Here is a 27,750-nt window from a genome sequence, read left to right as displayed (position 1 = left end):
AATGCACCATAAGCATTTACGAGTATCATTAAAGTGCGTGTTATTTTTGGAGGAGCTGGGATCTGAAAGGTTTGCATTTTTTTGCCTGTGGAATACAGTTTATTTAGAGCAGAAAGACAGACCAGGGCAGCAGGCTGCCTACGCGCCCTGTGTCACCCTGAAATGCCACCCTATGGGCTGTGCATGGGCCAGGTATCCTCATGGGTGCCAGGGACAGTGGCACTAAGGTGCAAGGCAGTGGGGAGATGGGTGCCAGGGAGCCTGTGCAGAGCTGAGGCCCTCCTGTCCCACCATGACACAGGAGCTGGACAGGGAGGCTGGAGGCTCAGCTCGCTTCTCTCAGAGAATTTTCCCCATGTGGGCAGTGCCAGCCCACAGTGTCCCCAAGTGCAATCACAGCCTGTGAGTGTTGCTGAGTGCAGTCAGTCTGTGAGTGTCCCCAAGACTACAATGCCAGCCCATGGGTGCCCCCAATTGCTGTGCCAGCCCCTGAGGGGCCCCCAAGCCAGTGCCAGGAAGAAGGGGTGCCTAGGCTTCAGGGTACAGTGACAGGGTGTGCCTAGGACAGTGCCAGCCATGTGGTGTCCTCTAGCACAGGGACAGCTCTAGCCAGAGCAGAAGCAGGTCTCAGGCCCTGGGTGTTGTCCCATCCCTTGATGCCCCAAGGACTGCTGGTGTTGTCCTTGGGGCATGGTAACAGCACACTTCCAGCTCATGGGCATCCCAAGTGCAGGGCCAGCCGTGGGATGTCCCCCACAGTGGTGAGAGGCAACAGGGTGTCCCCCTAGCCCAGTGCCATCAGGGTGTCCCTGGGGAAGTACCACCAGAAATGCCCCTACTGAAGTACTCCGGGGTGTCCCTAGTCTAGTGCCCCCGGGGTACCCCTAGTGCATTGCCCTGGGGTGTCCCTCGCCCGGTGCCCCCCGTGGGTGCCCGGCGCCGGAGCTGCGGTGATGCCGGAGCTGCGGTGATGCCCGCCAGGGGTGCCGCCCTCCCGTCCCGCTCGGCGCGGCTGGGCCGGTGGCGAGCCTGTCCCTAAAAGGTGCTGGCGGGCGGCGGGGGAGGTGCCGGCGCGGCCCCTCCCCGGCTCTTAGGCGGCGCGGCGGGGCGGGGGCGCAGTGTCGGTGCTCCGCCGCCCCCGGTGCTCTGCCACCCCCGGTGCTCCGCGCCCCGCCGCCACCATGGAGGCCATCAAGAAGAAGATGCAGATGCTGAAACTGGACAAGGAGAACGCCATCGACCGCGCCGAGCAGGCGGAGGCCGACAAGAAGCAGGCGGAGGACCGCTGCAAACAGGTGGGTGTCCCACGGACCCCCCCGGCATTGCCCGAGGACCCCTGCCTTAAGGGTGTCCAGCCCCGGGGACCCCATCCTGCTGGGTGTCCAGCCCGGAGACCCTCTGCCTAGAGGTGCTCAGCTCCAGGGACCCTGTGTCTCTGGGTGCCTAGCCCTGGGGACCTGCCCCTGCTGGGTATCCAGCCTGGGGACCCCTGTACTAGGGGTGTTCTGCCCCGGGGACCTTGCCCCACGGGGTGTCCAGCCTGCGGATCCCAGCTCTAGGGGTGCCCATACCTGGAGACCTCACCCTGCTGGGTGCCCATCCCAAAGGACCAGCACTCCAGCCTGTTGCCCCAGACCACTCACGTCAGTCTCCCCCAAACATGCCATGTCCCAGTGAGACGCCACAGTGCCACCTCCCTATCCCTCTGCCAGGGAGACCCTTGGGGACAGTGTACTCCCACCCTAGCCACAGAGATGGGAACTTTCTCGGTGCCCTCTGGAGCTGTGTCCCCAAGTCAGGACCTCTCCAGTCCCTTGCACAGGGAGGGAGCCCACCACCCCCTTACCCCTTGCCAGTCTCAGGGATGCTGGGAGCTGCTCTGGCCCTGGGAACCAAGGGCTCCCCAAGGACGTGTGGCCCCAAAGTCAACAGAGTGAGCATGTCTGCATGCTCCTGCTGTGCTCCCAGCCTGGACCACCCCAGGAGGAGGATGGCCCCAGCTTTGTGGGCACCACCATACCTCCTGATCCCCACCCTCCATCCCTTCTCCAGCTGGAGGAGGAACAGCAGGGCCTGCAGAAGAAGCTGAAGGGCACGGAGGATGAGGTGGAGAAGTACTCCGAGTCTGTCAAGGAGGCCCAGGAGAAGCTGGAGCAGGCGGAGAAGAAAGCTACAGATGTACGTAGGCGTGCCAGCAACTCCTCCCCTGTGCGGGTGATGGACCTTGGGGGGGTGAAGGAAGAGGGGGGCCTTATATGGAAAGTGTCCATAGGGAAGACTGTCAACATCCCATTTCTGCGACGCTGACGCTGAACCCATATGAGATGCAGGGCAGGGACTGGCCGGATCCTGCTTGGGGTGTGGGGGCCAGGCAGGATGCGCAGGCACTGCTCAGTCAGCTCTGGAGCTTTGTGGGCAGCCACCTGCCTGGTTTCCCAAAGCTAATGGGGATGAGTGTCCTGAGCTGTGTCACTGGTCCCTGGGCACACGCCTCCACAATGCTTGTAGAAAAAAAGTCTGCCATGCTTGCTAAACTGGCAGGAAAGCAAACAAAAAATGGAAAAAGCTCTTGCCTGTGGCCAGCTGCCGAGAGCTGGCTGTGAGGAAGGATGCTTGGGGTGTGTTGTGGGGAACTTGGTCATTTTGGGGTCCAGTGTGCCACCCTGTACCCTGGGAAGGGCAAGGCCAGGAAGAGTTTTATTTAGTGCCATGACTGATGTTTCTTCTGGGAAATGGATCCTGCCAGGGAGATGTTAGGAAGGTGTCGAAATTGGCTTGTGCCTGGCTAGGATGAAGGGTGGAACAGCTGTGTGTGGCCACAGAGCTGATCAGGAATGGGGTATAATGACCTGCAGTGCCACACAGGGTATTTGACACCCTATAAATAAATCCTCCTTTTGATAGCCAGTTCTTCCTTGATGAAAACCAACCCTGGAAACTGAAGGAGAAGCTAAAGGGGAGCCGGTTGGACTGTGGTCAGCAGGGCATGGCCAGGCTTTTTAGGACTGAGAACAAAAAATTCAATCCCAGAGCCAGCAGTGTGCCCAGGTGGCCAAGAAGGCCAACAGCATCCTGGCCTCTATCAGGAACAGTGTGGTAAGTAGGACTCAAGAGGTGATCGTCCCCCTGTACTCGGCACTGATGAGGCCCCACCTCAAGTGCTGTGTCCAGTTTTGGGCCCCTTACCACAAAAAAGACATTGAGGTGCTGGAGCGGGTCCAGAGAAGGGCAACGAAGCTGGTGAGGGGTCTGGAGAACAAGTCTTATGAGGAGAGGCTGAGGGAGCTGGGATTGTTCAGCCTAGAGGCTGAGGGGGGACTTTATTGCTCTCTACAACTACCTGAAAGGAGGTTGTAGAGAGGCGGGGGTCTGTCTCTTCTCCCAAGTCACAGGCGACAGGACTACAGGAAACAGCCTCAAGTCGCACCAGGGGAGGTTCAGGTTGGATATTAGGAAGAATTTTTACACTGAAAGGGTTATTAAGCATTGGAATGGGCTGCCCAGGGAAGTGGTTGAGGCACCTTCCCTGGAGGTATTCAAAAGACGGGTTGACATGGTGCTGGGGGACATGGTTTAGTGATGTGGGGTTTTTTTTTATCAGAGTTAGGTTGATGGTTGGACTAGATGATCTTGAAGGTCCCTTCCAATCTAGATGATTCTATGATTCTATGGTTTATGGAGCTAAGTGGGGGAGATGTGTCAAATCTCTGAGGTGGCCACCAAGGACAGGGTCAAGCAGAGAAGGATGAGCAGCAGCAGCACAAGTCCCCGGGGCGGCCCGGAGCCCCCAGGGAATGGCTGGGGTGCTCCCCAGCATTGTTGTCTGACCCTACAGACGTGCCCCAGTTTAGTTAGATACTAAACCAAGTAGTTAAAACTGGAAGGGCACATTTATCCTGGTGTGGGGCAGGTACGTCAAGCTGGGCAGAGCGGCCCCAATCGGACTGGGACCCAACATGTGTGTAGCGGGGGTCTGTACTGGTCTGACTGGATCCATGCTGGTGCTGGACAGGGCAAGCTCAGTGTGGGATCTGGCTGAGTGTGGATGGGATGTCCCTGGTGAGGGGCTCAGAGGAAGGGCAAATGGTGGCACAGGGCAGACATCAGCCATGAGGTGCAGAGCAGTTTGCTGCTGGCAGCGGGCCGTGTGATGCTGTCCTGGGCAGGAAAGGTGCATTGCCGCACTCTTGGTCCACAATGGCTCAGCAAGTCTGCGGGCTTCGGCAAGGAGAGTCTTGTCCCAGCAGTTATGGAAGATGGGAGCCACCAACCCCTCCAGGGAAGGGCTGGATGAGGAGGCGTGAAGAAGCACTCCTGCAGTGTCAGGGAGGGCAGGCTGGCTGCGGGTGGGTGTTTTAGGTAGGGCTGGGAGCCCATCACCAGCATAGCTGCCAAAGTCTGGATAGGCTGTGCCGTGTGCGGGGCACTGGGAGTTGCCAGGTCCCCGCACCAGGGACCTGAATGTGCCGACAGCACTAAGCGCCAGGGCTGGTGTTACCTCCTCCCCAGGACAAGGTGCAGCACTGCTCACAGCTCTGGCAGAGGAAGCACAGAGTAGACCCCCGGAACCCACCCACCCGCCTCCCTGGGGACCCTCATGCTTCCCTTGGCTGCCAGGACAGTGTGTGCCTGTGAGCACAGTGTTTCCATCCCTTGCCCAGGTCAGGGCCCATCACAGCGATCCAAGCAGGCTCCTGCTCTCAGCAATAATGTCAACAAATGTCTTAAAAGAATAAATCTCCCCCTGCTCTGGCACTGCCCTGCCTCTGGCATGGGGTGGCAGCGCACGAAGCCAACAGGATTGCACTAAGGGATACAAATGCAACCTTCCCAGGCACTTGGGAGTCAGATGGTGGCACAGAATGGAGAGCACCTGACCCTGTAATTGGCAGCCCCACAGTGCTAGAAGCCCCTTCCCAGAAGCTCTGTGAGGCCACTGTGGTATCACCACCTCCTTGTCCTTGGAAGGGTCAGCCTGTGGGGCCCACAGCAGGATGCTCGCAGACTGCTGGACATGGTGCAGCCAGGACAGCAGGTTTAGCCAGAGCAGCCCCCTCCAGCCCACCATGTCCCCAGCTGGTGACCTGTCCCCAGCCGGTGACCTGTCCCCAGCCACCCCACAGCGTGCAGCAGGGCTCAGGGAAACTCCGCAGTTCCCAGGCCATGATCCCAAAGGCTTCACCCAAGTTCCCGCCCCAGTTGCTCTCCCTGGCTGAGACTTTGCTCTTATTTGGTGATTCCCTGAGCCAGTGGGAGGGAACAGGGTTCTGCTGGGAAGTGACTGCATCTCTGGGTGGGGCCAGAGCAGGAGGCTCTCAACCCAGCTGAGCCACTGCCCCCCAACCTACCCCCTACCTGCATGCAGCCAGTTAGCCCCTGCCCCTTTGCTGGCAAGGATCTTGCTTTCTGCTCCAGGCCCCATGTGCCAGCCTGGGAGTGCTCTCAGCACCCAGGCGTCAGGCTGGGAGTGGGGCAGGACCAGCCAGGACAGGGGCCAAATCCAAGGCCACGTGCTCCCAGGGGACCCACAGCACTGCCTCTTCCGCTGCCACTTAGCAGGGGGATGTGGGGCTGCAGGGCTCTGCCAGCAGTGTGGCTGGGTCTCCCCCAGGCCCCCTGACCCCAGAGCCAAGGGCAGCTGGTGGGGTCAGCCCAGGAACTGGCATCCCTGGAAGCAGGTGTGAAGTGCAGCCAGGGCTGCCCAGGAGCTGTCACAGCTCCTTAAGGGAGGATTGAGTGCCAACAATGCCAGCCCCTCCTGATGGATTAGGGCATGTGCCCCGACCAGGATGCAGAGCTGGGAACTGGCCTCCCCAATGGGGCAGAGCCCCCAGGGCAGCTGGGGGGTGCGGGAGGCTCCATGGGTCCCGTGGGTCTCTGTGGGGCTGCCAGCCAAGTCCCCACTTGGGGAAGTGGATGCCAAGGGACTGAGTGGGATGGCTGCTAGGGACCTGGCTGTACCTGTGTGGACCCCCAGGTCTCCCCGGGGGATGCCTGGGAGTGGGCTCTGCCCCATGGCCCCTATGGGGCAAAAGCCCATGACCTCCCATGGCTCTGCAGCAGGGGGTGTGGGGGGCAGAGCTTGGGGAACACCCATGGGTACATTGCTCCCATGTCCATGGGGGCTCACAGGGGCCAGTCTCTGGCACGCCCAGACTCCCTGAGCTCCTCTCCATCACTCTAGGGGAGCTTGGTAGGACTGTGCACCCCCGTTTAGGGGGGACACCATGTGCCCTGCTTGGGGGAAGACTATAGGACCTGTCTTTAGGTGGCTGTGTCAAACTAGACATCCATAAGTCCATGGGCCCTGAAGGGATGCACCCGTGAGTGCTGAGAGAACTGGCAGATATTATTGCTGGGCCACTCTCCATCATCTTTGAAAGGTCATGGAGAACAGGAGAGGTGCCTGAGGACTGGAGGAAGGCAAACATCACTCCAGTCTACAAAAAGGGCAAGAAGGAGGACCCAGGGAACTATGGGCTGATTAGTCTCACCTCTGTTCCTGGGAAAATAATGGAGAGACTCATTCTGGATGTCATCTCCAAACACATTCAAGATCAAGAAGTTATTGGAAGTGGTCAACATGGATTTACCAAGGGTAAATCATGCTTGACCAATCCGATAGCCTTCTATGATGTTATAACTGGATGGCTGGATGAGGGGAGAGCAGCAGATGTCATCTACCTTGACTTCAGCAAGGCTTTTGACACTGTCTCCCATAACATCCTCATTAGAAAATTAAGGAAGTGTGGGCTAGATGAGGGGGCAGTGAGGTGGACTGAGAGCTGGCTGTGTGACAGGACTCAGAGGGTTGTAATTAATGGAGCAGGGTCAAGTTGGAGGCCTGTAACCAGCGGTGTCCCCCAGGGGTCAATACTCAGCCCAGTCCTGTTCAACATATTCATCAATGACCTGGAGGAGGGGACAGAGTGTATCCTCAGCAAGTTTGCTGATGATACCAAACTGGGAGGGCTGGCCGACACTCCAGAGGGCTGTGCCACCATCCAGCGTGACCTGGACAGGCTGGAGAGCTGGGCAGAGAAGAACCTAATGAGGTTCAACAAGGGCAAGTGTAGGGTCCTGCACCTGGGGAGGAAGAACCCCAGGCACCAATATAGGTTAGGGGTGGATCTTCTGGAAAGCACTTCTGAGGAGAAGGATCTGGGAGTCCTGGTAGATAGTAAACTATCCATGAGCCAGCAATGTGCCCTTGTTGCCAAGAGGGCCAATGGGATCCTGGGCTGCGTAGGGAAGAGTGTGGCCAGTAGGTGGAGGGAGGTCATTCTCCCCCTCTGCTCTGCACTGGTGAGGCCACAACTGGAATACTGCATCCAGTTCTGGGCTCCCCAGTTCAAGGGAGACAGGGAACTACTGGAAAGAGTCCAGCGAAGGGCAACAAAGATGATTGAGGGATTGGAGCATCTCCCTTATGAGGAAAGGCTGAGAGAGCTGGGACTCTTTAGCCTGGAGAAGAGAAGGCTGAGGGGAGACCTTATTAATGCTTGTAAGTATCTAAAGGGTGGGTTGAAGGAGGAGGGAGCCAGACTCTTTTCAGTGGTTGCCAGTGACAGGACGAGGGGCAACAGGCACAAGCTGGAACATGGGAAGTTCCATTCAAATATGAGGAAGAACTTCTTTCCGGTGAGGGTGCCAGAGCCCTGGAACAGGCTGCCCAGGGAGGTTGTGGAGTCCCCTTCTCCGGAGATTTTCAAGACCCGCCTTGATGCAGTCCTGAGTAATGTGCTCTGGGCAATCCTGCTTCAGCAGGGGAGTTGGACTAGATGATCTCTATGGTCCCTTCCAACTCTGACAATTCCGTGATTCCGTGTCCTATATCCTAGGGAGCACCATGCACCCTGTCTGGGGCGGGGGGGGCAACGACGGTGTGCCCTGTCCAGAAGCCACTGTGCATCTTGCCTTGGGGGCATAGGGACAGTGACCCCTGCCTGGGGGGGACCATGTGTCTTACCCAGGAGGGCACCCTATGTCCTATTTGGAGTGGGGAGGACTGTGCACCCCGCCTGATGGAGGACTGTCCCCTGCCGGGGATGGGCACCCGGGGGCCTGCCCGGGGGTCTGGGTGCGCTGCCCGGGGTAGTGGCGGCCTAGGTCGGTCCGTGGCAGGAGGAGGAGGAGGAAGAGAAGGAGGAGCAGGAAGGGATGGAGGCAGGGTGGGCGGCGGGAGCGGTCGCTGCCTGAGCGCTTCCTGCCCGAGCCGGGCGGATCCCACAAAGGGCTCGGCGGCGCGGCCTCCCTGCACTCCTCGCCGGCTGCTTCGCGCCATGGCCGGCACCAGCTCCATCGATGCCGTCAAGAAGAAGATCCAGAACCTGCAGCAGGTGGCCGACGAGGCGGAGGAGCGCGCCGAGCACCTGCAGCGGGAGGCCGATGCCGAGCGGCAGGCCCGGGAGCGGGTAAGGCGCAGGGCGAGGGGGCTGCCGGGGGAGGGCACGGTGTGGCGGGGCGGGTGGTGCCCCGGCACCTCCCCGGGATGCCCCACCGACTTCGTCAATGCCGCCGGCATCCTTCCCCGTGGGCAGACCCCGTCCGCCCCCCTCCCCCCCCGCCCCGGTAGTCGGGCTGGCTGCCCCCGGGGCGGAGCACCAGGAGGTCCTGGAGGAGCTGGAGGGCGCTGCCATCCAGGTGCCGCGGCAGCGTCCCTGCCTCCGAGCTGCCTCCTCCAGTTGCCTCCTTCGTGGGTCTTGCTAGGAATGCTCCATGTCCTGGCTCAACAGTGTGACCCTTTACAGGGACAAGCCGACACTTTGCAGGGACAAGCCACCCCTTTGCACTGCCGTGGGCCAACATTTCCACTCTGTGGCAGTGGGACAGCATTTCCAGGCTGCAGCTTGTTCCTGGTTTGGCTTTTTTATTGACGTTGGAGACTGTGAGGTTTTTTTATCTCTTTTCCCTATGCCCACTCCTTTAACATCCTCACCATATCAGGGGCAACAGAGCTGGGTGCGGTACCCGGGCTGTTGTCACTCAGGCTATGTGCGGAGGAAATGGCCCCTTCCTGCAGCCGCAGATTGGGTTCCCGGTCACTGGGTGCTGCCAGAGAGCTCATGTTCCCAAGTGTCCATACCGGAAGCTCTGACTCACTTTGGGGATGATTCTCTGGGACGAAAGCTCCTGCTGGGGTGAGGCAGACGCCACAGAGCATCATCCCATGGGGGCAGGCCCCAGCTCCCCATTAGGCGGTTTGGCTGGGGATGAGCTCTCGGTGAGCCCAGAAAGAGGGTGTTCATGGGATAGAGGCGGCTGTTGTGCCAGCCATGGGGCTAGCCGCCTATCTGGCACGCTGCTGGGCTGCCACGCTTGAAGCAGTGCCATCTGCATCTGTCCCCACCCTGCCAGCTCGCCATGGAGGACCATGGGTGCTTAGTGGGGCCAAGCAGGGTGTCAGCCCCATGGCCCCCTTACTTGGCCAATGTCGCCCAGAGCATTCCTGGTGCTGGAGCATGAGGCTGGCCAGGGCTGGGCACTGCAGCTGGCCAGGCCTGCTCCAGCCTGTGAATAAGCAGGAGACATTATCCCCCGGGTTGGCACATTGCCTCCCTGCATCTTGGTGCATGGGGCTGCTCCCTGTGGCAAGGTCTTATTGCCGCTCACCTCTTTGCACCTGGGGTTTTAATTCCCCACAAATCCCCCCAGTGGGGAGTGAGGCCAGGAGCTGCTGAATCAGTGTTTCCCAGCAGTGGTGATGGAGCAGGTGGGGGGCTTTACCAAATGGAAAGAGCATCGGGCCAGGTGTCAAGGGGCTGGCGGGGCCTAGGGCCACTGCTCCCAGCCAGCCCTGGCTCTTGGCCCTGTGCGCGGGGAGCCTGGGAAAGCAGGGAGCCCCAGTCCCATGGGCCCCAGTGGCTGCAGCTTGGCTGGGCTCCAGCCTGCTGAGGGCGACTCACTCCATTGCCCCTGGTGCCTTGCTGTACATCAGCCGGGAGGAAGAGTTGGGAGGGGCAGGGCGCCGTGCTCAGCTTTGGGCTGCCCCATTGCACAGGGCTGGGGGGAGTCCCCACAGAAGAGGCTCCCGGCTTGCTCCACCGCCTCTGTAAATGGGAAATCCACAAGCATCTCCAATCTCCTTTTTGTGAGCAAAGCTGCACAGGGCATTCCTCACCCTTTACTCACTGCTCTGCAAACCCCAAATACCATCCTCGTGATGGTGCAACTGCTCCAGCCACCCTACCCTGGTGAACACACCTCATCCCTCTCCCAAGGCAGGAGCCGGAGGTGCGAGGACACAGTGGAGGGGTTGCACGTGCCGGGCTCGGGTTGTGTGGCTGGGAGGAGCCAGCATCAAACAGGGCGCTAGGGATGGAGAGCGCCCCATTGTCCCTATAGAAAGGCAATGGGATGTGTGCCCCAGCCGGGCTTGTTGCATAGTGTCAAGGGATGTTCTGGATAGCGAATGCAAAAGTAACTGCTGAAAATGCTTTATATATATATATGTCACATGGGGTGACTGAGGGGTTTCTGCTCTCCCAGGCTGAGGCTGAAGTGGCTTCTCTGAACCGCCGTATCCAGCTGGTGGAGGAGGAGCTTGACCGAGCCCAGGAGCGCCTGGCCACTGCCCTGCAGAAGCTGGAGGAGGCTGAGAAGGCGGCTGATGAGAGCGAGAGGTGTGACGGGGAGGGACAGTGAGGGTGGCATTGGGTCACCCTTGATTGCAGGCAGCCCCCTTGGTTTCGCAGTGGAGTTTGGGGATCCCCCTGAAGTGATCTTATGGGGTTTGCATTGGTTTTCCTGCAGACCTGGAAGGGAAAGAGCAAAGCCACGATGCAGAGAAGTCCCCCAGATATGGGCATTCTTAGCACGCTTTGAAATTTCCAGGGCACCCATAAAATCCTGAAAAATTTGTTCCGGTGCTTATACAAATATAAGTCTGTAACCGAAGCCAGAGGGTGCTCAGAGCCTGTTTTCTGCCCCAGAGCAGCCTCCTCTGCTTGAGAGCTAAGCAGTGGCCTAGGAGGGGACTTACGCACCTGGGAACTACGGTTGACCTTTGAGAATGAACCAGCCTCATTCAAAAAAAAGTCCTGCAGAGTGTGTTTCCCTATCCTCACGGCAAGCAGGTTTACTGGACAAGAGCTGTGCAGGCGAGGGCACTCAAGTTGTATGGGAATGCCCGGACACTTCACAGCATTCCTGACAGTTATGTGAGCTCTTCCCTCCATTGGCAAAGACCAGTTTGAGCGACAGCATCAGAGCAAGAGGAGAAGAGTTTGCAGGAGTCCCTGCTGTAGGGGATCGTGGGGGTTTGGTGACACCCTGTTTGTGAGCATCACACCTGAATGGGAAAAGGCTTTGCTGCAGGATGTTTTCTAGCATTTCCTAAAGGTTGCTGGACTGTCAGGCTGCTTTTGTGGAGGTTGCAGCCAGTTCATCCTGTGCTGCGCATGATTTTACAGCCCCCCTGGGCGATAGGTTCAGGACCTGCCTGGTTGAAAGGTACCGTGGCCACATCTCGCTCTGGGACACAGCCCTGGGGTGGTCTTGGGGTCAGCTCTGCTTCTTGAATTGTGCGCAGGAGCATCCTTGGGGTACTGCTGGTGTGCCCCTACTGCATGAGGTGGCCAGCGAGTGCAGGTGTCCCAAGTCTCCAGAGCTGGAGGATGGCAGGGTCAGGGCACAGTGGGTGGGCAGGGTGTTGCAAGTGCCACCTCAACCCACAGCAGTAACATCTGGCTTGGGCTTTCCTCAGAGGTATGAAGGTCATCGAAAATAGGGCCATGAAGGATGAGGAGAAGATGGAGCTCCAGGAAATGCAGCTGAAGGAGGCGAAGCACATAGCGGAGGAGGCTGACCGCAAATACGAGGAGGTGCATGCCCACACCCATGTGCCCCCTTCCCCCAGTGCTGATTCCCTGGCAGCACCCAGAGCTGCCTCCCTACAGCCCTGTGTCCCGAGCCAAGGCAAGCGCGGGGCTGACACATGCCCCTTGCTGCCATCGACAGGTTGCCCGCAAGCTGGTTGTCCTTGAGGGAGAGCTGGAGCGCTCGGAGGAGAGAGCAGAGGTGGCGGAGAGGTGAGTGGGGCTCCCAGTGGGCAGCATGTGGGGGTCCCACATGGCCCTTGCCCTGAGTCCTGGGCAGCTGGGGGCAGCTGTGTGTCGGTGTGGGGATGGGGATGTCCCTCCCTGGGAACAGCAGGGAACAGGTTGGGGTGGTCCCTGGGCTTGCAGGCTGGGGACAGGGGGATGCCAGCCTGCCGGAAGCACGTCCTTGACCCTGTTCTCTGCTGTTCTACCCTGGGGTACCCTTCTTCCACCCCAGCCGAGTGAGACAATTGGAAGAAGAGCTGCGGACCATGGACCAGACTCTCAAATCCCTCATTGCCTCAGAGGAAGAGGTACTGGGGCAGGGGTGCAGGGCAACGCGCAGCAGCCCCCCTCTCTCTGTCGCTGTCTCTTGAACTGTGTGAGCCACCTCTCCTCTCTGCACCACTGCCTCTGCTGCCAACCTCCCCTTGCCTCCCTCTCCAGTGGGTGCAGTCTGGGCATGCTCCTCCATCCCCCCGTGCCTGCTTTCCTTGGCAGGGCTGGTGGGAGCCTGGCCGGCAGTGATGCATGAGGCATCCATGCGAGGAGGCACGAGGAACGGATGCGTCCTGGCAGCTTCCACTCATAGTGGCTCTGCTCCTCCACCTGTTCTGCCTGAATTTTCTCTTCTCTCAACTTGTTCTGTCTCTCTCTCTTTCTTCCTTCCCAATGCCTGCTCGTTCTTCTCCCCCCTCTCACCTGCCCCTCGGCCCTGCTCCCCTGCCTGGTGGCCCCTGCTTGGGATGTAGTAAATGTGGTGACCTAGAGGAAGAGCTGAAAATTGTCACCAACAACTTGAAGTCCCTGGAGGCCCAGGCTGACAAGGTAGGACCCGGCGGGGCTGCTGGGGCTGGGCAGAGTGCATAGGGTCTGGGGGTGCTGGGGTCCCCCACCAGGGTGAAGGATGGCCAGAGGTGTCCTGTGGGGCTCATGGGTGCCCATCTCTTTCTCTGCAGTATTCCACCAAGGAGGACAAGTACGAGGAGGAAATCAAGCTTCTAGGGGAAAAACTGAAGGAGGTAAGGGGTGTGGGGCCAGGACCCCCAAGAGAGGGCCTGGTGCTGCATCCGTGCAGGTATGAGTTTGCCATCCCATGTGGGTTTTGACCTTATTATACCCGTGTCCTCTCACCCTTCCCCAAATTGCAGCCCTGCAGCATGGCGGGTGGCTGGGTCTGAGATGTCCCTGTGGGGTCCTGCTACCCCAGAGAGGGTCCCTGTCCCATCTGGAGGGCTGGTGTTTGCATGCCCAGGGAGCACAGCCCCTCTGGGGTGCATCCTACAGCCCCATGCTGCACTCTGCTCCTGCTCTGCTAGCCTCTGCCCCACATGGTGTCCTGCTCCCAGGACATGTGCAGGGCATGAGCTCATGCCCTGCACACACCAACTTCAAGCTGTGTCTAATTTGGGGTCATCCATCCAGGGTTGGTTGCACGCGCAACCTGTGAAGCGTGTGGGCTCCCATGATGTCTCTACTTTTGGTGGTCAGGACAGGTTGGGATAAACAGGAAGCTCAACATGGAGACACTTTGTCCAGCTGCCTCCTTTGAGGGCAAGCTCTCATCCCTGCTGCTGGTTTAGGGCGTGGGGGTCCATGGGGCCTTTGTCCCTTGCCTTTCCTAGGGGAGGGCTCATGAGGGGGATACAGGAGATACAGACATGGCAGATTTGGGGTGCAGTGCAGCTTGCGCTGTCCTCATTGTGCCTCGCAGCTCACCCTCCAGCCCTTGCATTCCCACAGGCTGAGACCCGGGCGGAGTTTGCGGAGCGGTCTGTGGTGAAGCTGGAGAAAACCATCGATGATCTAGAAGGTAAAATGTCCTCGCCGGCCCTGTTTCCCTCTTTCGCAGGGAGCACTGGCCAGGATGTGCTCCTAGTGGGGCTGGACAGGGCTTGGCTGGGGTGAAGGGGTGGGCAGGGGTCCTGGGATGGGGGAGACTGGATGTCATGGTGTCTGGTGTGGGGGCGCAGAGCTGCTGGGGTCTGTGGCTCTGCCCTCAGGTGGGGAATAGGGCTGCATCCACACCACCTGTGCCCACATGCTCCTGCTGCCCTCAGCCCCCCTGCTCACAGCCACTCTCTCTCTCCCCTGCCTGCCCTCCAACTTTGCTCCACTGCCTGCCCCCTGCCCACCCCCCACATGCAGATGAAGTGTATGCACAGAAGATGAAGTACAAAGCTATCAGCGAGGAGCTGGACAATGCGCTTAATGACATCACCTCTCTCTGAGCCCCCCACCGGGCACCAGCACTGCACCCCCCCCACTGCCTGCTTCACCCCTCCCTAGCTCAGCTGCTTGCCTGCCTGGCCATCCCACTGCTCTCCCTGCCTGCTTTGTCCCTTCTGTCCTTCCCACTCTTTGGGACAGGAGCTGGCCCAGGGTGTTCCCACAATACCCCTCTTTGCGGGGAGACAAGGTGTAGGTGCTTAGGGGTGTTTGGCAGGGAAGGGGAGCATCTCCCAGGACTCCCACACACTGGGTGGACGGTGCCCATGCAATTGCAGGTCCGTGCTCTACCATTGCCTGGCGAGGAACAGAGCTGTGCACAGGAGCTCTTTGCTTCAGTAGCTCCCTCCTCAAGCTCCCTGGCAGCACAAGCACCAGGGACCCCACAGCTCTCACGCTGGGGGAACAGCTGTCCCCCCTGGTTCTGCTTGCTGAGCCTAGGGCAGGGTGGACCTGCACAGGGGAAGCAGCACTTCTGCCACCAAAACAGAGAGGAGGACTTAGGCCTGGGGGATGGAGGGGGGGGGTCCAGCTGTGCAGGCAGCCTGTCCCCAGGCAGGCAGACCCCAGACCCCTGCTCCTCCCTCACCCCTGCCTCCCTTCTGTCCTTTGCACATCGCTCTTCAGTTTGCATTTCATGACTTTTCTGTTCTGTCCCTCTGAGTTACTGAGTTGGTCTCAATAAAGCATTCTCTCTCCTCCATTTCTCCTTTGTTTTCTTCATGCTACTCTGTCCCTCATCTTCTGCCTGTCTCATGTGAGTGCTGGCAGCTGGGTGGTAGGAGGTGGTTGCAGGCAGCTCACAGCCATGGGACCCCTGGGATGGCCACAGTTGAGTCCTGAGCAGCTCCCGCACTGCCAGGCTGAGTGGGATGGGGCCCTTTGTGCCTCCACACAGGGCATGAACCCCACCACCCCCCGAATCTCAGACACAGCTTTCCCCATCTCGTGCCACCTTCTCCACGACTCTTTTGGCCTGAAATAGCAGGGTTAGACCTGGTCCTGTCCATTCCCTGTTCCCATTCCCAGACGTTGCCCGCAAGCAGCAGTCTCAGCCCTGGCATCTCTCCTGCATCACCCTCCCACATCGAAGGGGCTGACCCTACTCTTCAGCAGCGATCCCTGGCCCTAAATGGGTCCCTGATCCTCATCTTCCTCCTTCCTCAGCTTCCTACCCTGTCTCACAACTCTGTCCCCAAATTGATGGACCTGCAGCCCCATTCCTGCCCCAGGACCAGCTGCCTCTTCCTGCCAGCCCAGCTTGTTCCCCACTGCTGGCTGGGCAGCAGCAGGGTTTCCAGCGAGGGCTTTGGGGAACACAGTCTCTTTTCACTAACTCACCTTTCTCTTTCTCTTCCCTCTGCTGCACTGACGTCTCCGTTTTCTCTAGAGCACTTCCAGAAGGAGGCTGAGAAAAACCGCATTCTCACTAACAAACTGCGGGTCATCCTTACCGAACTTAACAACTGAGCTGCAGAGAACTCCCGGCCCCAGCCCAGCATCCCACACCCGGGCTGCCACCAGCCCTACTCCCTGTCTCATTTCAGCCAGGCTGGCTTGGGGCTGGGAGCCCCTCCCCATTCCCCACTGGGGTTTGGCGGTGCATGGAGTCTTGGCTTATTCTCCCAGGGGTAACCACCATGCTTGAGGGGGATGGGGAGCCCTCTGGAGCTGATCATTTTTCTTGGGAGAGGAACGAGGGTTTTTGTGATGTCCTGGGACGCCCACACAGTGATGGCTGTCCCCCGGCATCAGTATGGCCAGGGAGAGATGCGGTGGCTTGTATCGCTGCCTTCTTCCTCTTGTCCCAGGAGTCGGCAGCCAGCCTCTTCCCCCTCACTATGCAGGGAGGATCCCCTCAGAGCGGGGTCCCTGCGGGGTGCTGGGAGGGCTGGGACAGGAGCTGGGGACCTGGCAGCACCTGTTGCCCCAAACCTGGAGCAGGGGATGAGGAAGAGCCTGACTGGGAGCACTGGGAGACAGGGCTGGGTGGGCAGAGCTCTCGTCTCATCCCCATCTCTAGAGGAAAGGAGAATGCTGTTTGGAAGTGTCAGAGGAAGTTGCCTTGGCAGCAGGCTGCCCAGCAGAGCTCATCCCTGCAGCCATTAGCTCTGCTCTTTCTCTTTCTGCTGTCCTCTCTGACCCCCTTCCCAGGCTGCTGTCTCACTCTTCTTCACAGAGCATCGCTGGGTCATGCAGCAGGCACTGGCCTCTTTTGCTGGCTAAGGGTTTGTGTGCGAGCCCACAGCCATGGTGGTGATGTCTCGGGGCAGGACATGCTGTGGGCAGAGCAGGGAGACAGGGTTGTGCTGGTGGCTGGCCAGGGAGGGTTACCTATCAGCGGTATCCATGCTGCGGAGGGCTTGGCCATGGGCAACAGGGTGCCATAGGAGGATGGAAATGCTGAAGAACAGGGACTGCCTGTCTGCCCCAGCAGATCCTGAAGTGGCTAGACTCATCCCTGCTGGCAGTGGGACTGTGTGGACTCTGCTCCACAGGGATGCCCTGTGAGGCTGGTGCCATACTGAAATGTCTGTCTGTGTGTGTGTGCGTGTCTGTGCTTGGTGTGGTGTGCATGGGTCTGGCTGCACCTGGGTATGCTTGGGCTGTGTCTGTGTGGCTGGCTGCGTGTCCCTTGTGTTCACAGAGAGTCTGGCCAGTGCCAAAGAGGAGAATGTGGGCATCCACCAGGTCCTGGACCAGACCTTGTTGGAGCTGAACAACCTCTGAGCTTCCCTGGGGAGCCCCTGTTCCTCTTCCCTACCCCACACCTGCACCCCACTGGCACACTCAGGATGTCATCAGCTGAACTGCATCCTGGCTAAATCCACATACCTATTGAGAAGAGAAGCCCTGCAGCTTTACACCGTGGCTCAGGGGTGTCTTGTCTGTGTACAGCCTGACTGGCTCTGTACTGTCTTCATGTCCAAATATTAAAGCAGTTTGACAAAATGGATGGGTGTGCTTGGTCCTTGTGGGCAGGCACAAGCACTGGGAGATGTGGTAGGGGTGTCTCTGCCCAGTTCACACAAGGAGGCTCTGCAGTGTCTTGGGTCTGGGGCAGGTATGGCCAGTGTAAGGATGTCCTCCATGGCTGTGGGGGGCTGGGAATGATAACGGACATGGTTTTGGCTGCATTTCCACATCTCCATCACTTCCTTGGGATGCACAGAAAACCTCCAAGTCTCAAGCTCAGTCCAAACTGACCATCCTCTTCAAATGCATAGTGATAGAAATGTGTCACGGACATGTCCCTTTCCACAACCAGCATGTTACCTGCCTGGCACTTGAGGAAGCCACAAGGTCTTTGATCTCTTCATGGAGTCTGCTTCATGGTTCATGTTCATGATGCCATCTGAGCATGCATACAAGCATGTGACCATGCATGCACACACTGTTACTTACCAGAGTCTTCTCCAGGTCTGTGGTTAGCTGCTTACCCCATGTACTAATTGAATTTTCTATTACCAGTCACTAAACGTCTGCCTGAGGGACAGCTGTATAAACGAGCAAATATTAATGCAGTAGGCAACCAATTTCCAAAGCGTTTGGGAAGTTTCCACCCGGCTTGCTGTGTTTTCTCCAAAACAAAGAGTGGCAGGATGCGTCTCATTGCTGTCACCAAAAAAGGCTGGATTTCCTGGAGATGCCCAAAGTCATGATCTAGTCCTGCCCTCCGCTTTGGGCCCCTCCATGATGTGCAGCCAAGCCCTGTTGTCCCACACTACCCTGTGAACAGCTTCATGGTGCCAGGAAACATAATTCATGCTGACCCCTTGTTGAGCCAGGCCATTGCCCCAGTGAGTGGCTGGCAGGGACAGCTTTCGTTATCTGCTTTCCTTTATTTACTGCACCTCTCAGCTCAGAAAAAGGAGGGTGGCAAGATAGCATCTCTTTCCTGCCCAGGTGCTGCTGGCCTCGTGCTCTCCCCCTGGCCCAGCACTTTTGGTTTGTGGCTCCAAGACCTTCTCCTACAGGGAAAAGGGTTCCCCTTGCACGGGGTATTCATTTTCTGGTTGCCCTTCTGGGGTGTAGGACCTACTGGGAGCTGCAACATCCCTTCCTGGGATGGGCTGGAGGGGAAGTGTGAGAAATGCTCCTTGTCCAATAACAATGGCTCAGGCAGTGATCAATACAAAGCACATTTTATTTAAACATTCTTACAAGAACGGGTGACCCAGCAAGCAAGCACACCACGTTTGGGCACGTTTTGGTTTTATTCCCTTTTCCCAGCCGAAATTTCCCTCCCCTGTTTCCCCATTGGCTGGGTACTCCAGAAGTTACAGCCTATCAGAGACACCTAAGACTACTTCCATTTGTCCCACCCCTGTTTACTTCTCCCCATCACTCCACCTATATCAATTACTTCACTTATTTATTTATTCCCTTTTTTGGTAATATTGCTCAAGTTTGCCGGTCTCAGTTAAACGTTCATCCTCCTGTTAAACCGCTGTTCTGGCATAGACTGGTTTCTCCTTTGTCTAAGGGATGAGCAACCTTGCATGTCCCTGGTAAGCCTTTGTGTTGTTAATCATTCCCTAACTACCTCATTGCAGATCGACCAAGTTGTTCTTCTGCAAAAACTGGCCAAGCTGTTCCTTTGCAAAAACAATATCTTAATTTTTCTTACAGAAGTATGGTGCACAGCTGTCCTGGCCATCGGAGCTGGCCCTGCACAAGGGCTGGTGCTCCTCCTTGGGTCCTCCTTGCTTTTCCATGGCACATCAGCTGAGCCATTCTGTTGTTTGGTCAAAGCACCTTCCAGGCAATGGTTTGTCTGGCTGCAAAAGGGACAAGAGTGCAAAACCACCTCTTCTGCGGGTGACTGTCCCAGCGAGCAGTGGCCCTGCACTGCAAACAAGCCTGCCCTGTGCACTTCTATCAGGATGAGTCCCCCGTATCCAGCCTCTGTGCACCCTTGCCTTCCTGCTAGGAAGAGCCCTTTCACACCCAGTGTTTTTCCCTGTTAGCTGCTCAGCTTCCTGGTTTGGACTAGTCCATTTAACTTAACCATTTACACCGTACTGCAAGGGCCTTTTTTCCCTCTGAACTTTCTGTAGTTTGGCAGGGAGATCCTGGCTGCTGTTCCCAGGTGATGCTCTGCCCCAAAGATGTGAGGCTATCTTTCATGGTTGAGCAAAGCTTTTTATTTTCTCCATCCTCCCACCCATCTATTTTCCCTCGTGGTCCTGCAGAAAGATGCAGGCTGGGGGAAGTTCTGGGAGGCCAGGCAGCAGGGGGGGCTCAACCTGGAGGCATGTCTCCCCACTCAGACCCACGCTGAGGACTGCAGGGCCCATCCCCTCCTCCCTCCCTCCCCTTGCACCTCTCCCTTTGAGTTTCAACCTTTAGATTTTATTATCTTGGCTTGAAAGACTGAAAATCTCCCCGAAGTGCTTTCATCCCTGGTGTGGGCTGCCACCCCTTTGATAAACCACCACATTAAACTCTGGCAGCCTCTCAGCTCCACTCTCTTCTCTGATTTTCTCATCGCTCTGGTGCCTCATCTCATCTCTGAATCCTTCCTGTTCAATATCCTTGAACTACATGCTGGAGGGGAAGGCCCACACAGAGAGCATCACAGACACATTTTGATGAGACATTGAGCCACGCAGAGCTGGACACAAACCACTGCCACCCCCCAGCCCCTCCTTTGGGTGTGATTACCCCCACATTTACAGCCCCAGACATTTGGGTGAGGGCAGGAAGAGCTGTGTTGCTGAGCTGTGTGGGTTTTGCAGGGCTCTGGGTGATTTTGGAGCTGGTCAGGCCACATAAAGCTCCCAGTCAATATAATCAATATTACTGATTTATCAATCCCAACAGAGGACAATACAGCTGGAGGAAAACACAGACAGTTATAACCACACAGTGCTGTCTCATGTCTGTATGAGTTACATACGCTCCATATGCAGCGCTTAGTACCATGCCCCACATCGGGGCTGAGCTGCCTGAGCTGTGAGTGCAAAGCGGGCACTATGGGAAGAGCAGTGTGGGGGGAGGGGGGCATGTGGCCCCTTCCCTGCATGCTCAGGGGCTGCAGGGGGCCTGGGGACGGTGCCAGAGGTCCCCTGCACGGAGGCAGGCCTGTGGTGGGGTGAAAGGCAGCTAGGAACCCTCCGGGACAGCCAGCACTCCTTGCCCAAGCCTGGGCATCCCTGGTTGTCCCAGGTCCTAAGGGCCAGCGCAGGGCCCCCCTCACAGGGTAGCCCCTGCAAGGGCACCAGTGACAGGGCCAAGCTCCCCTGGGTGCAGACTATGCAGGCCTTCCCCCCCCCGCCATGACAGACCTGAGCCCCCTGGTACAGGCCATGCCCCCCAGTGACAGGATCAGGCCCCTAACTGGTGCAGGCTCTACTCCCCCATCACAGGATCAGGTCCCCCCGATGCAGGCCATGTCCTCTGTGACAGGCCCAGGTGTCGCCCCCCAGTGCAGGCCATGCCTCCCATTGACAGGACCAAGTCCCATCCCTGTGACAAGCCTGAGCTCCCCAGTGCAGTTCGTACCCCCCATGACAGGCCCAGTTCCTCCCCCGGTGACCCAAACTCCCCGGTGCAGACCGTGCCCTCCTATAACAGGCTCTAGTCCCGTCCCGCCCCACTCCGGCTCCGACCCCGCCCCCGCCCAGAGCGGCCCTTCCGCTGGCGGCGTGTGACGTCAGGCGGCCCCGGAAGGGGGGGGGGAGAGGGGAGGTGCGGGGCCGAGCCGAGCCGAGCCAAGCCAAGCCAAGCCAAGCCAAGCCAAGCCAAGCCAAGCTAAGCTAAGCTAAACTAAGATAAGATAAACTAAACTAAGCCGCCGCGTCCCGGTCGCGATGACACTCGCCATCTTCTTTGGGTGCACCTTCATCGCCTTCGGGCCAGCGCTCGGCCTCTTTCTCTTCACCATTGCCCACGACCCGCTCCGCATCATCATCCTTATCGCTGGGTCGGTCCTGCACCGTTACCAGTACCCTTGCGGGAGGGGCACTTGTGCTACCGTGGGTACTGGTGTGGGTGTGGAGGGGGCACTGGTACTGGTATTGGTATGACACCAATATTGGTGCTAATACCAGCATGGGTGTGACAGGTACTGGCAGAGGCACAACGAGGGGACTAGTGCTGGTGCCGTTGTAGGCACGACAAGGGCACTGGTACCAGTGTTCGTACTGCTGCTGTTGTGGGCACAACAGGGGTACCAGTACCAGGACTTGTACTGGTGCCGTTGCTTGCATGACAGGGGCACCAGTACTGGTTCACTTACTGGTATCATCATGGGCACGAGAGGGACACCGGTACTCATACTGGTGTGGTTGTGAACATGACAGGAGTACCAGTACTGGTGCTCCTACCCTTGTGAATGTGTCAGGGGTACCAGTATCCATATTTGTACTGGTACCATTGCAGGCACAACAGAGGGCAAAGTCTAGGCACAGCCTCAGCAGCTCCTCATCTCCCTGGCACCACTGGCCCAGAGTGCGGGGGCTTGTGCTACCTGCTGGGTGAGTGTGTGCTGCACCCTGTACTACTTTTGGATGGACAGACAGACACTGCACTGGGACAGGCAGGCAGACACGGGGAGGCGATGCTGGAGTTGGCATCCCTTGTTGCTCCCCCAGTGGTATCCACCTTCCTAACTGGCTGGGGGCTGGTGTAGGGTAAGGGGCTGGGGGAAGGCTGGGGTATGAAGGCTTGCACCGCTCCCTGCAGCAGGTGCTGCCGGAGGTGGGCAGGCAGAGGATAGCAGAGCTCTGTGGAGCAGCCTCTAACACAAACCACTGCATTTCATTACCCTGCAGATCTCCGGCTGCAAACGCTGCTGTCCTCCTGGGGCTGCAGAGCTGTCTAGCGTCCTTCTCACCTGCCGCACCTCTAGCTGATAAACCTTATGAAGCCCAGCTCTCTCAGTTTCTCCCCCCCCAAATTTTTTCTAGCTCTTTGAGCTCTTCCCTGCGCCCTCTCTGTTTTTTCCCAATATCTTCTAAGAGTATAACTGCCAAGATCAGGTACACCCTCCTGGCACGTGCCTCTCATGCCGGTGCTGGGGCTGTTTTCTGTGCTGCTCGCTTTGCAGCTGACATCCCACTCGCCCTACCCCAGCTCTGCAGGGCTGGCTTGCACTCGCATCCCTCTGTGGAAGTCTTTCTATGTGGCTTCATGTGGTTTTCACATGTGTGGTTTGTCCAGTGGTTCAGGGTGGTCCTGCAGATGCTCTCCACAGCAGGTGTTGCGGTTCGGTGATGGGGAGGTTACCAGGATGGTAGGATGGTGCAGAGTGAGACCCTGGCTTCCACCTACTCTGTCCTGGTGCTGCACTGTGACCCGGGAGGCAGCTAGGCTGTGCTGGCCTCCAGCGTGCTCTCCCCTCCGCAGGAAGGCCATCGAAGGGCTGGTGGCCCTCAGCGAGGACAGCTGCTCCCCCATTTCCATCCAGCAGATGGCGTACGGTGAGTGCTGTGCAGCGCAGCCAGGCAGGGCTGGGCATGATGCCAGGGATGAAAGGGAGGTTTCTCACCTTGAAGCTGCCTGGGTCCCCCGAGGGGCTGAGAGGTGACTGGGGTGGCTCAGGGCTTGACGGCATCCCTGTCCCAGCAGTGGCTGGCGTGGGCTTCGGGCTCATGAGTGGCGCCTTCTCCATGATCAATCTCCTGGCAGATGCGTTAGGGCCCGGCACCATGGGCATCCACGGGGATTCACAGCTTTACTTCCTGACCTCAGGTGAGCGACTGGCATCCTTTGCCCACACCTCTGCCCCACCACAGAGGTGGCAGACCTGGGGGGCTGGGGTTCAGCCTCCTGTGCTCTCCCCTCCATGCTGCACCCTACTGCCACTCCCCATACCCATCTGAGCCCTTTGTGGTCCCCTGTCACATCTCTCTGTGCCAAACCCTTCTCTCTGTCCTGCAACTCTCCCTGCTCCTCTCCCCCATCCCTCCCAGTGCTTCCCAGTCTGACCCAGTAGTGCCCCTACTCCCCTTCCCCAACTCCTCTCCATCCCTCCCTGAGCCTGCAGGCTGGGCCAGGGCAGGTGGCTCCCCAGTGATACTCCTCTGCTGCTTCCTGCAGCCTTTATGACCATGGTGCTGATTTTCCTTCACACCTTCTGGGGGATCCTCTTCTTCCATGGCTGTGAGCACCGGCACTGGTGGGAGATCACAGCTGTTGTCATCATGCACCTTGCTGTTTAGGGGTTGGTGAGTAGCCAGGAGCAGAGCTCTGCGCTGGGACCTATATTTGGGGATGGCTGTGGTGTGTGCTGGTCCCTGTGCTGGGGGTGCAACAGCCAGCAAAGCCAAGTCCCAACAGGCACTAGTGAAGCAGTTTGTTTTGGGGGATTTGCAGCCGTCCCTGCATGGGACAGGCCCTTTGCAAACTGAATGACAAAGCTGGTGTCTCCTGTCCCATTCTGCTCATTGAGGTGGTGACACTTCCACCTGTCCTGGCCCTGTCCTCTCCTGCCTGCTCACCCCTTCCCTCTCTCACTTCTCTCCCCAGACGTTTTGCAACCCCCTGTACATGGGCAGCCTGGTGCCCTCCTACCTGCTGATGGCCACGGCCGCCACTTGGGCTTACCTGCTCTCAGGGGGCTCTGCCCAGAACCTGCGTCGCTTCCTGCTCTGTAAGTCCTGCTCTGTAATGGGGACAGGGGACCCTGCAGGTTCCTCTGCATACCTAGACCAGTGCTGGGGCGGGGAGAGGGTGCCCCAGGGGCTGGAGCAATGGCATCATCCCCTTAGCTACCAGACTAGAGGAGATGGGGTTTGGGGCCATGGTCAGCTTATTACCTCTCCTGGGGGAAGTGGATGGGGTAAGGAGTCTGGTGAAAACTGCACACACACACTCCCCCTTGCTTCCTGCAGGTCTATGGAACGGACCCAGCCCTCAGCTGGAATCCTGAGGCCCCGTGAGATGTTCCTGTCCCCAGCCACCTCTGCCCTCCCCTCTGTCCTGGCGGCAAGAGCAGCCATCACCTTCTCTGCAATATCTTTTCTCCTGGACTGGTGGACCCTGGCCAGTCCCAGTGGAGCAGGCACTGGGGTTTGGCTGCAGCAGCCAGCTGACTGGTGTGGCTGGGGCTGGCTCACTCTGCCACCCCTTTAGGAGACCCTAGACAACAGCTCAGTTTTGGGGGACTTGGCTTTGCTGGCCCTGCTGTGAGCGGAGCCCCAGTTAGCTTGCCTGGGAAGGATGCTATCTTAGACTGCCAGAGGCCTGAACCCAAAGAAACCCATCACTCCTCCTCCTGCCACAGAAGATGTGCTGTCTCCTGGCAGGGGGAAACCCATGCCTCCACTGCAGGGTGGAAGAAGTAGCTTTGCATAGTGCTGCCCAGCTATGGGCTGGGGCTGACCACTATGGTGCTACTATGCTACTATCTCTGTCTCTTGGCCCAGCCTCGCTGCCCTGGGAGTCATGCCCCCCCGCCCCCCATGCTGGACTGCAGTAACTGCAGTGAGCTGGCATCCCAGCATGCGAAGGGATGGGCAGGGAAGGGATGGTGTGTTGGGATCAGCCACCGGTACTGGGGGACCCAAGGGGGCTGACAGCATCCAGGGCAGGAGGACAGAAGACAGTGCCATATGGAGGGTGGTAGAGGGCTTGGGGGGAGATGCAACCCTGCAACTGATGCCAGCACAGCTTGGGGAGGGGGGTTCAGGGGGATATGCCAGTGGATCATTGCCCTCTCCTGCCCTCAGAGGGGGATTTTCAGGCAGGCACTAGCCCTGATGCTGTGTCACAGGGCTGGGAGGGAGAAACTGCCATCAGGCTCAGAGAAGTCCACAGTGGGCTTTTATACCAATAAAAAGAAGTACCATAGGTGAGTGGGGGTGTGTGTGTGCCACTGCTGGTGACAGTGGCTCATGCTGGCATGACCACGGGGAGTGTCTGGCAGTTGCAGACCCCGGTTGCCCGAAGGTCTTGCTCCTGCTCTGTCCATCCCTGCTTTTACCACTTTAAGGTAGAGGCTGCTGAGAGCTAGAGACCTGCAAGTTCCTTCCCTCTCCTAGGTCCAGCCCATTTCTCTGCTTCGTGGGGCTCCCCAGGGCTTGGCTCTGGCTGTGCTAAGGCTGCTGGGAAAGGTGGGAGGCAGCCATAGGTCAGGGACTACTCCAGCTACGTCAGAGCTGGAGGGGAGCTGGGTGGGGGCCAGCAAGCAAGGAAGCTGTGGCTCTGCCAACGTTCAGCTCTGCCTTTCTCCAGCCCTACCAAGCCACAACTATGTTTTTTCAACACTTTGCACAAATAAGAGGAGAACGAAGTCCTAGAGAGACAGAGGGCAGGGCCAGGCTGTGCAAGGAGCCCTGCGCTGCTTGCTCTAGAGCTCTGCCTGGGGCACAGAGGCTGATGCTGTCTCTGCCAGTCAGGAAGGGGTCCCTGTGCACTCCTCTGCTGCTGGTCCAGCTCCACCAGTGCCTGTTCCTGCCCCGCAGCTTCAGATTAGGACAGCAGAAACAGCTAGCACTATTGGGAGGCTTTTAGATTTTTTTTTTAATATATTTTAATTTTTTTTAATAACAAAAATATCTGCTGAGACCAGATGCTGCCCTAGGCAAACAGTCCATGTGGGCAGCCTGTGTGGCCAAAGGATGCTGGAGCACTGTCCCTCCCTCAGCCCAGAGCAGGAGTGAGGAGAGGTGGGGTGGGGCAGGCTGAACCAGCAGGGCCAGGACCCCCGCAGAGGCACAGGGCTCACATGGTGGTGGTGTTGGTGGATGTGTGTAGATGTCTGGATTTGGTCAGTGAGTCAAGCCTGATGGGGGAGGAAGGGGTGTACGTGTTGTTAGAGCAGGCAGGCTGCTAACCCATGTTGCTGCCTGAGAGACCACCCTTAACCCCCCTTCCCGTGCCCCAGACTGACCCCTACCACCCCCTGGGGCCCCTCCTCCTGCAGCTCCCCGTAGTTGCTCACCATGCATTCTGACTGCAGTGTTTGTAGCTGTACAGCAGGAAGCCCAGCACCATGATGGCAAAGAGCAGCCTGAAGAGCACAGCCAGCACATCTCCTGCAAGTGACCTGAGCACAGGCATGTTACATTGGGGACAGTCCCCTGTGGCTACTGGACAAGGGAGATTGGGCAAGGCTGGAGAAGGCTGGTGGCCCAAAGGTAGAGGGGACATGAAGGCAGCAACCTCAGCTGAACATGCTTACCTGCTTGAAATGAAGAGCTGGAGTGTCCTGCAAGAGACAAAGACAAGAGGATGCCCATGACAGCCAGTTGTGCAGATGATAGGGCAGCCCTGCATCCCCACCATGGCTGCCTACCCCCTGGCTCAGCACACAGCTGCTAGGACCCCCCCTTCCCAGGCAGGTACGCCCCCTGGCTGCCTTCCCCTCCTTCGGGCCAGCACCTCACCTATCTGCTGCTGCTGAGCTGTCAGAGAGACAGTGTGATCAAGAGGTTGCCCAAGTTGGTCATGGGAGGGAAATGTCAAGCTTGCGGGGCTTCAGGCCATGCTGCCAAAGCAGGGCTGCCAGCAAGATTCCCCATCACCCACGAGCAGACAGGGGAGAGCTGCCCTCTGCATCCCCAGCAGCATGCAAGCCTGGCCCCAACATCCCACCAAGAGCATTAAGAGAAAGGAAGGGGGGAAAAAAATATAAATTCCTTGAAATACAGCCCACACAAAAACCTCACTGAGTCCAGCCAGAAACTCCCCTACTACAGCTGCCACCTCCCGGGAAGCAGGCAGGCAGGGAGCAGAGCACTGCAGCACCCCATGACCACACCAAGCCCTGCAGGAGACCCTGGAGAGGGGCATGGGGCAAGTCTGGCAGGCAGCGACCACAGGGACAGCTGCCTGTGGCAAGATGGTGAGCAGCTCCCCGGGAGGAGGCAGCTGGCCGTTGCCAGCCCCCATTGCCCCAGCCTTGTTGCTTCTGCAAGACCAAGGACAAAATAGTTCCTAGAAACTGATCTTTCCCATGCACGGCAAGCCAAGCGCAGAAATGGGGCAGAGTGGCACCCCGAGACCAGTGCTGCCACAAGTCACCTGCTGGGCAGGGTTAACCCATGCAAATGCTGCATTTCCTAAAGCAAAGCCTCAACTCCTGCTCCTTACCCTGTCCCTGCATCTCCGTGTCTGGGTACAGCCTGAGCACATTTATATGCTCCTTAACAGAAAGCAGCTGCTTCGCCAAAAGGAGGGTGGTCTGGAAACTTGCCAGCACCCATCACCTGTGCAGGTCCTGCACCAGTCGGAAATTCTTCTGCAGAGATTTGCTGTCATCATTCCTCAGGTTTGTCACCAGCACTGACATCTGGGAGGGTGAGCAGAGCAGGGTGCATCCCACCTTTGGGAGCTAGGCAAGCCCCAGGGGACCGACACGCATGGTGTATGCTTGTGGGGAGAGGCTGGGCAAGACTGAGCATGGAGCTCATTACCCTGATGGACCTGGTCATGAGAGCATCCACTTCACCATCTGGTAGCAGGAAGGAGTGGTCAGAGAGCCACTGTAATGGAAGTAGAGTTTCAGGTTGGCAGGCAGCAGGCCTGTGATGTT

General features: G+C 58.3%; 1 protein-coding gene and 1 pseudogene across 12 annotated transcripts; both read left to right on the top strand.

Moving 5' to 3' along the window:
• The first annotated feature begins 1,113 nt into the window (after positions 1–1,113).
• On the top strand, positions 1,114–17,222 carry LOC141476567 (tropomyosin beta chain-like). Of its 12 annotated transcripts, none has more exons than XM_074165262.1 (9): positions 1,114–1,295; positions 2,053–2,178; positions 10,489–10,622; positions 11,705–11,822; positions 11,959–12,029; positions 12,277–12,352; positions 12,998–13,060; positions 13,782–13,851; positions 16,915–17,215. In XM_074165262.1, the coding sequence occupies exons 1-9, from the start codon at positions 1,182–1,184 to the stop codon at positions 16,995–16,997; spliced, it is 855 nt and encodes a 284-aa protein (XP_074021363.1). In that variant the 5' UTR covers positions 1,114–1,181; the 3' UTR covers positions 16,998–17,215. The 12 variants fall into 12 exon arrangements, with proteins under 12 accessions (XP_074021363.1, XP_074021362.1, XP_074021364.1 ...); XM_074165261.1 differs by lacking the exons at positions 12,277–12,352; positions 16,915–17,215 and adding exons at positions 12,791–12,866; positions 14,187–14,969 and having other exon boundaries at positions 1,130–1,295; XM_074165263.1 differs by lacking the exon at positions 12,277–12,352 and adding an exon at positions 12,791–12,866 and having other exon boundaries at positions 1,182–1,295.
• Positions 17,223–21,082: 3,860 nt separating this feature from the next.
• On the top strand, positions 21,083–24,144 carry LOC141476755 (gamma-secretase subunit Aph-1b-like; annotated as a pseudogene).
• The last annotated feature ends 3,606 nt before the right edge of the window (positions 24,145–27,750 follow it).

Source organism: Numenius arquata, chromosome W (assembly GCF_964106895.1).
Source record: "Numenius arquata chromosome W, bNumArq3.hap1.1, whole genome shotgun sequence".
Lineage (NCBI taxonomy): Eukaryota > Metazoa > Chordata > Aves > Charadriiformes > Scolopacidae > Numenius > Numenius arquata.
The sequence above is the reverse complement of the archived record's forward strand: the minus strand, read 5'-3'. Positions and strand labels throughout refer to the sequence as shown.

Excerpts from the sequence above, each read along its gene's own strand:
- LOC141476567 (XM_074165262.1), top strand. The coding sequence starts at position 1,182 with ATGGAGGCCATCAAGAAGAAGATGCAGATGCTGAAACTGGACAAGGAG. Across the intron at positions 13,061-13,781 it reads TAGGGGAAAAACTGAAGGAG|GCTGAGACCCGGGCGGAGTT; the intron begins GTAAGGGGTGTG and ends GCATTCCCACAG. Across the intron at positions 13,852-16,914 it reads AACCATCGATGATCTAGAAG|AGAGTCTGGCCAGTGCCAAA; the intron begins GTAAAATGTCCT and ends TTGTGTTCACAG.